Consider the following 14,103-nt stretch of genomic DNA (forward strand, 5'->3'; position numbering starts at 1 on the left):
TCCAGCATTGGACAAAAGATAGGAGTCACAACGACAACTTGTTAAGCATAGCTACCTATTACCCCCCCCCCCATTCCTTTCCACCCTTCCCCTTCATTCCCAGAAAAAATCCTTCTTCATTACTTTCCGATACCGTCCCTTCATCAATTGTAGAATCATCGTTTCAAAAAAATACTGATAAATTTGTTAGCTATCCTGAGCAGTAGTCTATTGAAGATAGCCAGAGTTGCAGTGACAATAATTTGCTTCTGGCGGTAATATACAATCAGTTGTCCACTAGCACCAGAAACAAGTAGTTGTCACTCTGAAACTAGCTATCTTCAATAATCCATTCAATGTTCGTTGTGGTTTCTACTGTGATGTCTTACCGTTCGCTATCTCCACAGCTGACTGTTCATCCCATTTTCACGGGAAACTGTCAACCGACTTCCGGCGACTACCCAAATAATATGTCATTAACGCACATTACACATTCCAGGCAAATCTTGTAAAAATATGCAATATGTAACGAAAAAGTGTACCGAAGATACCGAAACGATTTATTGTAGCATCGAACTTTAATGAGCGATTTCGCACTTTGGATGGTACAATTTTGCTTGCAACCAGCAATAATGCTGGGTTGTTTTTATACACTTTTACAAAATTGTTTACTTTCAAAACATCATCCAAAAAACCAGATTAAAAATGAACTCGCCTATACGTAACGAGGTGTCATTCATATTACCGGGGATGGACGGAAAGCAGCGAAAACTGAAATTTATTTATTTTAGTTTGGTTTATCCAAGTAGCTGGCAGGCAGCCATGTTTTCGATGCCAACATTGAGCTTGCTGATGTTTGCCGCACGCACACATCGACGTGCGATTTGTTGTTGCTGTTGTTAGATTTTACATTGATTTTACACGTTTGTTTTTGTTTCCCCCCAGTTATACCCCGGTAAAAAACATACGCTTGAGTGAAAAACAATAAGTTTTTGTAGCCTTTTGCACTGGGCTTAGCAAGCTCTATGTTAGCGTTAGCGTAAACGAGAAATCATATATTCGCCACTCTTCACACAAGTTAGCTCTTCAGCTGTCAGTGGGGCCCACGACTCCTGAGCCCGCCTGATGTTAGCTCTCGTCAACGCAAAGCAAACGAGATAAAGGTGCCAGTTAGCTGATGGGTTTATCCACCAGTTCCTCTTTAGAAACGCAAAAAACACTGTGTTGAAAATCACAGAACCAAAACTTGACGTTGACATGTCATCAATTCTGATAATAATGTTTGCAAATTGCGAGCTAAACCAAATTAATTAAATTGATTGTAGGGACGTTTAAACAGCCGGAAATTGTATCTGTAAATTACAATTCATGAGTATCATATTCAATTTACCCCATTTGGCTTTCTCAGCTTCAACGCTCCAGCAAGGACAAGGATGTCATTTTCAAATGATCCTTTATTTTGTTCTGTTGTCGGAGTCAACAGTCAAGGTCGGATTTGAAGATTTTTCTAAGCAGGAATGCCAGATGTGCAGATTTGTCATGCTTTTAGTGCTTTTTGTGCATGTGCAGATTTTAATGGAATGGAATCAATGGAATATAGATATTCCGCGTATATCTTTAAAGCGTAAATATTTGGTTAGCCTTCGCAAAAATATATGTAGGCATTTGGGAATTATTTTCCATACGACGATAAATATTTTTTTTGGAAAACGAGCAGTTTTTATCCCGGGTTTCGGAAAGTTTCATTAATTGAAAAGAAACTGGCATCTCTGGCCATTAGGTACTGAACTGTCAACCGAGTTGATGAGTGATGACAAAAGCCACCCAACATTTGTTTACCTGTCATTTTTGCGTTCTCCCAATCTCAAAAAATAGAAAAGCATTAAGCATCAGCAATTAGCAAATATAAAAAGCCGAACACAGCACAATAGAGAAGTTGGTCCAAGTTAAGCTCCACGGATAAATTACGAATAGAATTCAATATTTTGCTGTAAAAACTCTCTTTTCAAAATGTCATTTGATTCGATTCCAAAAGACCTACGAGGATTGCGGGCATGTTTGGTATGCTCACTAGTGAAGGTAGGGTTATTTATTCCATTAGGCTTTACAATAAAAATCAACATTCAATAACATATTTTTCCATAGACTTTCGATCAATTTGAATACGATGGGTGCGAAAACTGTGAGGATTTTCTCCGGATGAAAAACAACAAGGATCAAGTGTACGATTGCACGAGTAATAACTTTGACGGGTTGATAGCTGTGATGAGCCCAGAGGACAGCTGGGTTTGCAAGTGGCAACGTATCAGTAAGTTTCGCTAAGCTAGAAATCGTTGTTACTACAATAAGAAATGTTTTACTCTCTCTAATAGATCGATTTACGAAAGGAATATACGCTATTTCTGTTTCTGGACGTCTGCCAAATGGAATCATACGAGAGATGAAAAATAGGGGAATACCCTACAGGCCAAGGGATACCAGTCAACGATAATTGGTTAAGAAAAATCTTTTGCAAAATAAAGGACAATTTTCATCATTTTTAATACTTGTCTCGAGATTATTTATTTAAAAAAATTCCGTAATAAATCTATGTAAGCCAGAACTCATACAAATTTATTTATTTAGTTCCGTTGAAAATTAGATAATTAAAATTGTTTCATGTTTATTAATCTAGGCTGAAACGGTTAGAAATTGACTTGATCAAAAATGTAGAAATCGCTCACGTGTTACTGGTGTATTCGGTAATACCCTTCCTATTCTATTGAAAAACCGAAAGCTCTGAGGAACTGGGTAAGCAAAGCGCTTACATCATCTAGTCTAAAAGGTTTAAATAACAAAAAAATGACGTATTTTCTGCCCCTTGACGCACAATTTGAATTCATAAAATTTTGACACTCATTCCTTAAAGGAATATCTTAATCTTTCCGATGATCAATTTTATTTTCTACCCTCATACAACACTAAACATCAACTAACACGATTCAGCAAAATAGGCTTTCTATTTTGAAAATTCTAAACAATCCAAAAATGCCTATTTACAATTTGATTCTACTATCTGAAATATATAATTACACATATTTGATCCTGTTGAACCATCGTCCACGTTGCATCAGAACAACTTATTTATTTTTAAATTTAAGCCGCGCTACCAACTATTATTCCCTAAGAATCTATGAAGGTGTAGAAACAAATGGATGTAAATAAAAGGGTTAGTTCCATCGAACATGGTTGCTGAGGTGTTGAAATGAATAAAAGCTTACAGTTCAAATGAAAAACACAGCTCAATCGGACATACCCTAGCTCATGTCCATGTAGCGGGAATTATTGGTCGGCCGGGGTCGCAGGATCAGCTTCCCCGTCTCGTCGCAGGACATGTTGAACTCGGCTAGAACGCTGCGGGTCCGCGAGGTTATTATTTGCGGGGCGATCACCAGCTTGTGGATTCCGAAGACAAATAAAAGCACTAGCAAGAAGATAGGAAGATACAAAATCATGCCATTCTAGTTTTTAGGATAAAGTTAACTGAAGAGCTTACATAAAATTGCAGTTGAGAAGGTGAATACTGGATGGTTCCACAGCGAGTCCATCAGTGGGACGATTGAGGTTCGCGGATCGGTTAGCCAGTAGAATGCTCCTACGAAAGTGATCAACGACATGGTGCATAACAGTACTGAAATTAGATTAGGGATTCGGTGAATTGCAGGCATCGTTAAACTATCATTTTGGCTTACTCCTCCATCGTAAAGTTGCTGGTTGAAGCGCGGCAATAACCTCGGTTAAGCGCCGCTCAAAGGCTTTCAAATCTGAAAATATATCATCAGGCATTCTCGAATAGTTTCTTGTTCAAATTTTCTTTTGCTTACCTTCACAAGCCGATGGTTCTAATGACATTGTTTAACTTGAGTAATTTTTATCACAATCTATTCCCAACACGGGTACTATAGGCTTTACATATTTTTTTTTATCTTATATAAAATTATATGCAATAAAAATCTAGCAAATCCGCGTACTACCTGCCCTGATAGAGTATGGTCCAAATCCGTACGCGATAAAAAGAAGAAGAACAAGCAAAATTTACGGCTGTCACTCCAGTGTGGCTGTCATTTGCACGGTTTGCAGGTTTGCACAGGACAGGGTGTTTCATTTCACCTCTACATATAAAACAAACGTGTTTGCTATTTTGGTCATTTTGCAGTGTTTAATATATTCCTAAATAAATTCTTGACCCCGGTTATTGGTTTTACAAAACCTGCAAAACAAAAATTGTAAGCTGCTTGCATTCAAAAGAAGACTTAAATGTACGAGAAATGTCTACCAAATTTGTGCCTTTAGGGAAGCTGAACAAGGACCGGGTATCAGCTAGTATAGCATATTGATGAATTTCTGAAGGGTCGCCAAGTGGCCCAACAAAAAAAACAACAAAAGGTGCACGTTCACGTTGCTCGATGCGGCATGTCAAAGTCAAACTATTAAAATTAATCACGATTTTCCTGAATTTCCGATGCATGTTTGGTCTATGGTGTAGCGCTTAGAGAATAGTGAAAAATATTCGAATTTTAAATTTGTTTGCATATCAGTAAGCACACAGAAAATGGACGACCCAGAACTTCAGGCTATCCGCCAGCAGCGTCTTCAGCAAATGCAGGTGGGTACCTAAACAATAAACTGCGAAATAATGAATATTTTCGAAACCAACAACGCACCGTATTTTTCTTTACTAAAAATAGTTTTCGAAGCGATTACGATGTATTATTTATACTTATTTCAATTATGTATTTGTAATAACCAATATTACCTTCCTCCAGGGCGGAAATCCCGAGCAGCAGAAGGCGAAAGAGGAACAGATGGCCGCCCAGGAGGAAATGAAGAACTCGATGCTCTCACAATTGCTAGATCAGAATGCCCGCGCGCGACTGAACACCTTGAAGCTAAGCAAACCAGACAAGGCTCAAATGGTTGAAGGTATGATCATTCGGATGGCGCAGATGGGACAAATCGGCGGCAAGCTGGACGACGCCTCGCTGGTGAAGCTGCTGGAAAGTCTAAATCAGCAGATGCCTCGCAGCACTTCTAGCGTTAAGTTTGATCGACGACGAGCGGCTATGGATTCGGACGATGACGATGATTACGGGATTTGAGAGCAGGATGGATCGACCATCCTCCTGGTCGGGACGGAAGGATGTTTGTCGAGAGAAATTGTGAATCGAACTTACTATTACTATTCAAATACAGTTAGCAAGCTCGTCGAATACTCACGTTATAGCATAGGCTGAAGGCCATTTAGATAGGACGGGCAGTTAACTTGATTTCGTGTAACAATACAAGCCGCTTGCTAACAACTATGCGCCATTTGATTGTTTGCAATAAACTTTTGAACGTACAGTTTTACCCAAAATCGATGCTGACCATTATTACGTGCTCCTCCCATATAAATTTATATTTAAGATTTTAGCTTCTCAGCAACTGATTTCTAGAAAATCTATTTTCCCAAGTTATGGAAAAACGTAAGTCCTAGTTCGGGTGAAGGAAATGTAGACCATTGGGCAGTCTTTTTTGGACTTGACAAGATAAACTCATTGTTCAGCAGTTGCGCGTGTATAAGGTTGGTGCACGTCTGGATAACGCGTAACACCGGTGCCACGCAGGTATCAAATATGCTCCACAGTAATCCTTAGCCTCTTATCCAATACCTGTTCCTGCCTCCTCGTAGCACCAGCAGGAATACGGAACAGCCCCGACAGAGTTTAGTCAGAAACAGGCGGATTACGTGACTCGGTAGCGTGGTCCTAGTAAAGCAACCTACCCAAATCAAACTACATATGTGCGCTCAAAACTATCGATGGCTATACTTCGCGACAAAACCACCCTCCTCGGTTAAACATTCGACAATTAGATAACGCGCGGATTGCCGAGAAATACGCGCGCATACTGGAAGAAATTTTACCTTCCCAAACAAACAATATTGTTGAATAGTAGCCGATTCAACCATTGTATTACTAATTACCGGGTTCTTCTTCTTCTTTTTCTTCTTCAGCATAGCGCCGGGGGGGCTCTTGCTGTTTGAAGCACTCATCTCCATTCAACTCGGTCTTGGGCCACTCGTCGCCAATTTCCTAGTCGTCTCAGAAGTTGCAAATCGCTTTCGACCTGGTCGAGCCATCGTACACGTTGGGCCACCATGTTCCTGGTTCCTGATCCTTACGACGTCTCCGGCCTACCGTAGACTGCTAACTTTCGCTAGATGTACGATGGGAGTCTCCAAGCAGTGCCTTTAGCTCGTGGTTCATACCCCTGCGCCACTCTCCGCTTTTAGCTTGTACTCTGCCAAATATCGTCCGTAGCACTTTCCGCTCAAACACGGCAAGGGCGCGTATGTCCTCCATGAGCAGCGTCACGGCTTCAAGTCCATAAAGAACTACCGGTCTAATAAGGGTTTTGTACATTGTTAGCTTCGTGCAGCGGCGTATGCTTCCTGATCGTAACGTTTTACGAAGGGCAAAGTAGACCCGATTTTTCGCTTGGATGCGCCGCTGGATCTTCTTACTAGTGTTGTTGTCCGCGGTTACCAGCGATCCGAAATACACGAACTCCTCTACCACTTCTAGTTTGTCGCCGTCAGCGGTTACCGTCCGTGGGAGACGCACGCTTGTTTCCTTTGAGCCTCTTCCTTTCATGTATTTGGTCTTCGACGCATTTATTTTTAGCCCAATTCTTCTAGACTACGCTTTCAGTCTGACGTAGATTGCCTCCACCGTCGCAAAGTTCCTGGCTATGATATCGAAGTCATCTGCAAAGCCTAGAAAATCGTGCCTCTCGTTTCAATGCCCGCTCGTCGGATCACCCCCTCAAGGGCGATGTTGAACAGCATGCAGAATAAACCGTCACCTTGTCTCAACCCTCGCCGCGTCTCGAAGGGACTCGAGAGTGTCCCAGAGATGCGTACGAAACACATCACTCGACCCAATGTAGTTCTGATCAGTCGCGTTAGTTTGTGCGGAAAACTGGACCGGGTTACAGGCGTTTAATAAGCTGTTATATAGCAAAAATATTTACTGGGTTCCACTGTGGAGCTAGGTGTTTCGAGCCTCGAAGACGGATGACGCTAAGCCGTCAATTAGGCCGCCGCGGCGGATCGGAACAATCGGCGTCGACATACGCGACAATATAAGGACTACGATTGGAAACTCGGGACATGGAATTGCAAATCGCTCGGCTTCCCGGGTTGCGATAGGATAACATATGATGAACTACATCCCCGAAACTTCGAAGTCGTAGCACTGCAGGAACATTGCTGGACAGGACAGAAGGTATGGAAAAGCGGGCATCGAGCGGCTACTTTCTACCAGAGCTGTGGCACCACCAACGAGCTGGAAACCGGCTTTATAGTACTGGGAAAGATGCGCCAGCGTGTGATTGGTTGGCAACCGATCAACGCAAGGATGTGCAAGTTGAGGATTAAGGGCCGTTTCTTCAATTACAGCATCATCAATGATGACCGATGACGAGAAGGAGGCGTTCTACACGCAGCTAGAGCAGGTGTATGATGGCTGCCCGCGACGGAACGTGAAAATCGTCATCGGTGACATGAACGCGCAGGTAGGACGGGAAGTTATATATAGACCGGTAATCGGGTCAAAAAGCCTGCATGCCGCAACGAACGACAACGGCCAACGATGCGTAAATTTTGCAGCTTTCCGCGGTATGGTAGTCCGAAGTACCTTCTTCACCCGCAAAGATATCCACAAGGCCACCTGGAAATCACCAGACCAACGAATAGAAAACCAAATTGACCATATTCTAATTGACGGTAAATTCTTCTCTGATGTTATAAACGTTCGCACCTACCGCAGTGCGAATATAGATTCGGATCATTTCCTAGTTGCAGTCTGCATGCACTCAAAACTCTCGACGGTGCATAACACGCGTCGAAGTCGTACGCCGCGACCCAACATCGAGCAGCTACGAGACACCGGAGTTACCCAGGAATACGCGCGGCAGCTGGAATCAGCGCTACCAACGGAAGAGCAACTTGGCGCTTCCGGTCTTCCGGAGGAAAAAGCGCCAACAGGAAGATCGAGATCGCGAGGCGATGGAAGAACTGTACCGTGCTAACGATAAACGGAAGTTCTACGAGAAGCTAAACCGTTCGCGCAAAGGCTATGTGCCGCAGGCCGATATGTGTCCGGATTCAGACGGCAATATTCACACACGCGAACGTGAGGTGATCGAGAGGTGGTAGCAGTATTATGGCGAGCACCTTAACAGCGATGTAGCTGAACATGAAGGTGACGATATGGCCACAGATCTTGGAGCACATGCAGAAGACGACAGAATACCAGCCCCCGACCTCCAGGAGGTAGCAGAAGAGATCGGTCCGCTGAAGAACAAAAAAGCGGCTGAGGCTGATCAGCTACCCGACGAGCTGCTGAAATACGGTGGTGACGCACTGGCTAGAGCGCTGCCCTGCGTCATTGTCAAGATTTGGGAGGAGGAGCTGCTACCGGAGGAGTGGACGAAAGGCATCGTGTGTCCGATCTACAAAAAGGGCTACAAGTTGGAGTGTTGTAATTACCGCGCAATCACACTGTTGAACGCCGCCTACAAGGTACTCTCCCAACTTTTATGTCGTCGATTATCACCATTTGCAAAGGAGTTCGTGGGGCAATATCAAGCGGGATTCATGGGTGCCCGTGCCACCACGGATCAGATTTTCGCGTTTCGGCAAGTGTTGCAGAAATGTCGCGAATACAACGTGCCCACGCATCATTTATTCATCGATTTCAAAGCGGCGTACAACACGATCGATCGAGATCAGCTATGGCAGATTATGCACTACTACGAATTTCCGGATATACTAACGCGATTGGTCAAGGCGACGATGGATCGAGTAATGCGTGTTGCTCGAGTATCAGGGGCAGTCTCGAGTCCCTTTGGATCTCGAAGAGGATTACGACAAGGTGATGGGCTTTCATGTTTGCTGTTCAACATCGCTTTGGAGGGTGTGATAAGAAGAGCGGGTATATACACGAGTGGCACGATATTCACGAAGTCCGTCCAACTTCTTGGTTTCGCTGACGACGTTGACATCATTACATGTACCTTTGAGAGGATGGCGGAAACGTACATCGGACTGAAAACTGAAGCCAAACGGATAGGACTTGTCATTAATGTATCGAAAACAAAATACATGAAAGGAAGAAGTTCTAGAGTAGTGAATGCTGACCTCCCTTCCCGGATTCATTTAGACGGTGATGAAATCGAGGTGGTAGAAGAGTTCGTGTATCTGGGCTCACTGGTTACCGCAGACAACGACACCAGCAGAGAAATACAAAGACGCATTATGGCAGGAAATTTTGCCTACTTTGGACTCCGTAGGACGCTGCGATCGAACAAAATTCGCCAGCGCACGAAGTTAACAATCTACAAGACGCTGATTAAACCGATAGTCCTTTACGACCATGAGACATGGCCTATGCTCGTGGAGGACCAATGCGCCCTTAGTGCTTTCGAACGGAAGGTGTTGCACACTATCTGCGGCGGAGTGCAGATGGAAGACGGAACGTAGAGGAGGCGAACGAACCATGAATTGCATCAGCTGCTTAGGGAACCACCCATCGCTCACACCGCAAAAATCGGTCGCCTGCGATGGGCTGGGCACGTCGTGAGGATGTCAGACGACAGCCCGGTTAAAAAAGATCTCAATAACGATCCTGGTCTGGAACGGGACGGCGGGGCACGCAGCGAGCAAGATGGATCGATCAAGTGGAAGGCGACCTGCGGACCCTACGTAGACTACGTGGCTGGCGAATTGCGGCCATAGACCGAGTGGAATGGAGACGACTTCTTCGTACAGCAGAGGAAACCACGGCCTGGAGCTGATTAAGTAAGTAAGTATCAGGTGGGCTTTATGGGGGCCCGTGCTATTACGGATCAAAATTCCGCAAATCCTCCAGAAATCTGGGAGCACAAAGTGCCATCGCATCGAGGATTTTAGGACAGCATACGATACAGTCGAGCGCAAACAGCTAGGGCAGATAATGCTCGACAACGGTTTCCTGAACGAATTGACATTCGCCTTTCACGTACAGTAACTGTTGATGTCGATGAATTAGAAATGGAAACTGGGGACAAACCAGGAATTTGCATCGAAAATCAAGGAATCAAGGTCTATGTCAGCTGATTTGGCAGAACGAAAAAGTCTGGCTTACCAACTATTGACGGTCATCTGCCTTGGCTTTCATTTGTAGCCATGAGAAATTCGCAACTCTCAATCCCTCTGATTACAGTTGACTAGGCTATGCTGCCATGAGCCTTTTCTACGTTGTCCCTGCGGATTCCAGTTGAGTGTCTTCCTGCAGATTTCGCTCGTTTCTCTCCTCAAAATATGTTAGACAGAATATGTTATTTATTTATTTATTTATTTATTTGTTTATTTTTCGTAACGTAAGGCTATTGCCTTTTAATTTGTTACAATTGGAGACTGATATGGTGCAATATAATTCAAATCAAAGAAAAATTTGTCTTACAAACTAATAAACTATTTCTTTTTTCGATTGAAGCTTAACTAATTCGTGCGGTTGAGCTCTGTTAGTAGATTCCGTTTAAATACTAGTTTTGAAGTACTATTTTTGACTGCATTCGGTAAGTGATTCCAAACTACTATACCTCTGACGAACAATGATTCGTTATAGTATGATGAGCGATGAGATGGAATAATAAAGTTAGACGTTCTAGTCTGTCTGAGTGGTATCAGCTTAGAAAATAGATAATCAGGTTTTTCTGTTTTTATTATTTTATATAAGTGAACACATGACCGAAACTTGTAGAAATCAGTGAATTTGCAACCTAATAATGAAGCTTGTAAATGTGATACACTGGAATACCTAGACAAGTTGTAGACATATCTTACCGAGGAATTTAAAGCCACTCTTAGTTTAGCTAGAGATGCCGCAGAAGCATTCGAATACGCAAAATCCCCATATAAAAAATGTGGAAGTATCAAACTTTTGAAAAGCTTGATTTTGGTATCGACTGAGAAATGACGTGTGACTAGATTCAAACGTTTAAGCGTACCATAAATTTTTCCACACTGGGCATTTATTTGGAGATCCCAGTTTAAACTTGAAGTAAAAATCATACCGAGATTGTTGACAGTGTTGGAAAAATTCACACGTTCACTATTCATGAATAACGATGGTGTCTCCATCAAAGTTCTAGATCGGCTGATCATCATTGCTTGAGTTTTGGAGGTGTTAATCGGCAAAAGGTTTCTTTGCGACCAAAGAAAAACATTGTTCAAATCATGATTGATCTTTCTTGAGATGTTTTGAGTGCTTTCATTATTTTGGGCACAGTAATAAATCTGGACATCATCTGCAAAGAGATGTATTGAGGAAAATTGCAGAACTGTGGGTAAATCATTGATAAACATTGAGAACAACAGGGGACCCAGCACGGATCCTTGAGGGACTCCAGAATCTATAGGTAGATATGAAGATATTTTACCATTATAGAACACGGCTTGGCTGCGGCCACGTAAATAAGAGCGGATTAGATTGACTGCTTGGCTGGAAAACTGGAATAAAGACGACAGTTTGTAAACCAGCTTGGAGTGAGAGACGCGATCAAAGGCTTTAGAGAAATCAATTAATAATAAGGTAGTGGCTCCACGTTTGTCGATTGATTGTGCGATATCATCGTGGACTTTCATAAGTGCTGTTTCAGTGCTGTGAGACCTTCTGAATCCGGATTGAAATTTGGTTAGGAAATTCATTTCAGTTACAAAGTGTGACATTTGGTTTTGCATGATCTTTTCAAAAGCTTTAGAGAGCGTGCTTAGCAAACTTATTGGTCTTAAATTGGTGAGATGATTGGAGTTTGCTTTCTTTTTGATGGGAATCACTTTAACAATCTTCCATGCTTTCGGAAAAATTGATGTGGCTAAAATGGTGTTGAAAAAATGGTTGATATATGGAAGAGCCAAGGGTAGCAGAATTTTTAAAAATTGTATTGGAATGTTGTCTAGACCAATTGCATTCGACTTTATAGAAAAAATTGAATTCACAACGTCATAGTCCTGAACAGGACGAAAGCGGAAGCCATCATTGTTGACGGGTATTATCGAATCAATAACTGGTTCAGGTGTGAAGTTGGAGGCAAAGTATTCGTTTATCTCTTCCTCTGAAGAATTACAAGAAGTATCAGACGCTTGGTTTTTTGTAAGACCAAGCTTCCGTATGTTATTCCAAAGCTGTTTACTAGGTAAGTTGACATTAAATTTACGCTGGTCGTAGTTGTCTTTTGCCTTTTTAATCATATTGGTGGCCAGATTTCTCTTACGTTTGTAGTTTAAATGTTCAACGGGATTTCTAGAGCATTTCCAATTACGGTAGGCAATATTTCTTTCGATAATAGCTTTTTCAATATCACTGTTGAACCAAGCGTTTAGTCTTTGCTTGCTCACGCGCAGTGGTATAAAATTATCGTGTAGCCAATTGAAATGACCATTGAGCATCTCCAGTAAAATATCTGAGTTTGTGATACTAAGAAATTCTGACCAATCAAACGAAAGAAAAGCTAACCGCAAAGCCTCCGCGTCAAAATTCTTGTAGTCACGATACTTTATTACCTGAGGTTCTACTACCGAAGAGTAATCTAATGTAGCAAATAACATATCATGATTTGAGATACCAGGCATAGACACCTGACCAAATTTAAGAATAGAATTTGGGGAATCAGATATGAACAAATCAAGCAATGAGCAACCAGATTGATGGAAGAAAGTAGGTTCAGTATTTATACATGAGTACGCGAAACTGGATAAAACATCACTAAATCTTCTAACTCTAGCAGTATTTTTACTGAGATCTGTGTTAAAATCGCCTATGAAGTATGTTGAGTTATACTTCACAGTGAATTCATCAAGATGGTGCATAATTAAATCAGCACAGTCCACAGTTGGTGGATTATAGTAAACACCTAGCATGAAACGGTCATTGCCACATTCGATTTCTAGCAATAAAAATTCAGTTGTGTAATGAATGTCAGTTGAATCTGGTTTTCGAACTATCCGACACCGCAGCTTCTTATTCACGTAGACACAGATTCCACCCCCATGTCTGTTTCGGTCATATCTATACAAATTATAGCCGTCTATAGAGATCATTGTATCTATCACAGTTTCATCAAGCCAAGTTTCAGTCATGCACACTATATCTATTACACTTTGATCAAAATTCTCCCTCAATTCATTAAACTTAGTAAAACCGCGAGCGCATATACTTTGCACATTCAAAAGACAAACATTCAGCTTATTATTCATTAGTGCTGAAGTGAAAACTGCTCTAGGTATGAGGTTGTTCGTGGAGGTAGATCGTATTTGGACACTATCCATAGCCATGTTTAAAAAAGACGGAAATCATTAAACAAAACCTAACTATTGAACACCCCATACACAAATTAGCAGCATCAATCGAAAAAATTAAACTACATCTAAAAAATCTATTCATTAATGCACATGTGACGCGGCTCAGTCGACAATCTATAGTCTCCGTTCTTCGATAGCAATATGCGAGAAAACCAACTAGCACAGTTATATTGAATAGTAACAGTACATCCAAAAATTACAACAGCAGCGTAATTATTATCCATCGTGATGATATCGGTAGCATCCAAATCCGATTGGAGATCAGCTGATCCAATAGCAATGGCAACAACAGCAACAACAGCAGCAACGAAACTTTCAGGAGGGAATATTCATGGATAACTAAGTGATGGGAATCAAAGGATATAGAGATGCGCAGGAAATGAATATAACATGGATAGGTAATTTTTTATAACTTTTAGGAGCGGATGGATTCAAGGAAAAAAATAGGGAATGAAACGATAGGAAGCAAGGAAGGAAGTGAATATTCAATTGGATAGGTTAAGTAATTGTGAACGGTGCAGAATCCGGATAACTTTTCCGTGGCGTACAATATTGACCGTACCGTCCCGTACGATAAATTTATCGATTCGTCCATGTCGCTTAAGTCGGGTACATTCTGTTAGATACGTTTCCGAATCTGTGTTTCTAACTGGCGCTGGTGATATCGATGATCGAGTTATAAATTAGAAATTCAAGTG

The 14,103-nt window shown here is 41.9% G+C and overlaps 3 protein-coding genes across 5 annotated transcripts; 2 read left to right on the plus strand and 1 right to left on the minus strand.

The window, feature by feature from the left end:
- Positions 1-1,825: 1,825 nt before the first annotated feature.
- LOC128734443 (transcription elongation factor SPT4) lies at positions 1,826-2,523 on the plus strand. Its single transcript, XM_053828647.1, has 3 exons — positions 1,826-2,058; positions 2,125-2,287; positions 2,352-2,523. Exons 1-3 carry the CDS (start codon positions 1,990-1,992, stop codon positions 2,468-2,470), a joined length of 351 nt encoding a protein of 116 aa, XP_053684622.1. The 5' UTR covers positions 1,826-1,989; the 3' UTR covers positions 2,471-2,523.
- LOC128734442 (nuclear envelope phosphatase-regulatory subunit 1 homolog) lies at positions 2,519-4,010 on the minus strand. Of its 3 annotated transcripts, none has more exons than XM_053828646.1 (5): positions 3,843-4,010; positions 3,711-3,782; positions 3,515-3,649; positions 3,275-3,442; positions 2,519-3,149 (listed from the first exon to the last, which is right to left on the minus strand). In XM_053828646.1, exons 1-4 carry the CDS (start codon positions 3,868-3,870, stop codon positions 3,276-3,278), a joined length of 402 nt encoding a protein of 133 aa, XP_053684621.1. In that variant the 5' UTR covers positions 3,871-4,010; the 3' UTR covers positions 2,519-3,149; position 3,275. The 3 variants fall into 3 exon arrangements, with proteins under 3 accessions (XP_053684621.1, XP_053684620.1, XP_053684619.1); XM_053828645.1 differs by having other exon boundaries at positions 2,519-3,210; XM_053828644.1 differs by having other exon boundaries at positions 3,240-3,442.
- Positions 4,011-4,475: 465 nt separating this feature from the next.
- On the plus strand, positions 4,476-5,355 carry LOC128737537 (programmed cell death protein 5). The gene is made up of 2 exons (XM_053832205.1): positions 4,476-4,624; positions 4,785-5,355. The coding sequence occupies exons 1-2, from the start codon at positions 4,571-4,573 to the stop codon at positions 5,115-5,117; spliced, it is 387 nt and encodes a 128-aa protein (XP_053688180.1). The 5' UTR covers positions 4,476-4,570; the 3' UTR covers positions 5,118-5,355.
- The last annotated feature ends 8,748 nt before the right edge of the window (positions 5,356-14,103 follow it).

Source organism: Sabethes cyaneus, chromosome 2 (genome assembly GCF_943734655.1).
Source record: "Sabethes cyaneus chromosome 2, idSabCyanKW18_F2, whole genome shotgun sequence".
Lineage (NCBI taxonomy): Eukaryota > Metazoa > Arthropoda > Insecta > Diptera > Culicidae > Sabethes > Sabethes cyaneus.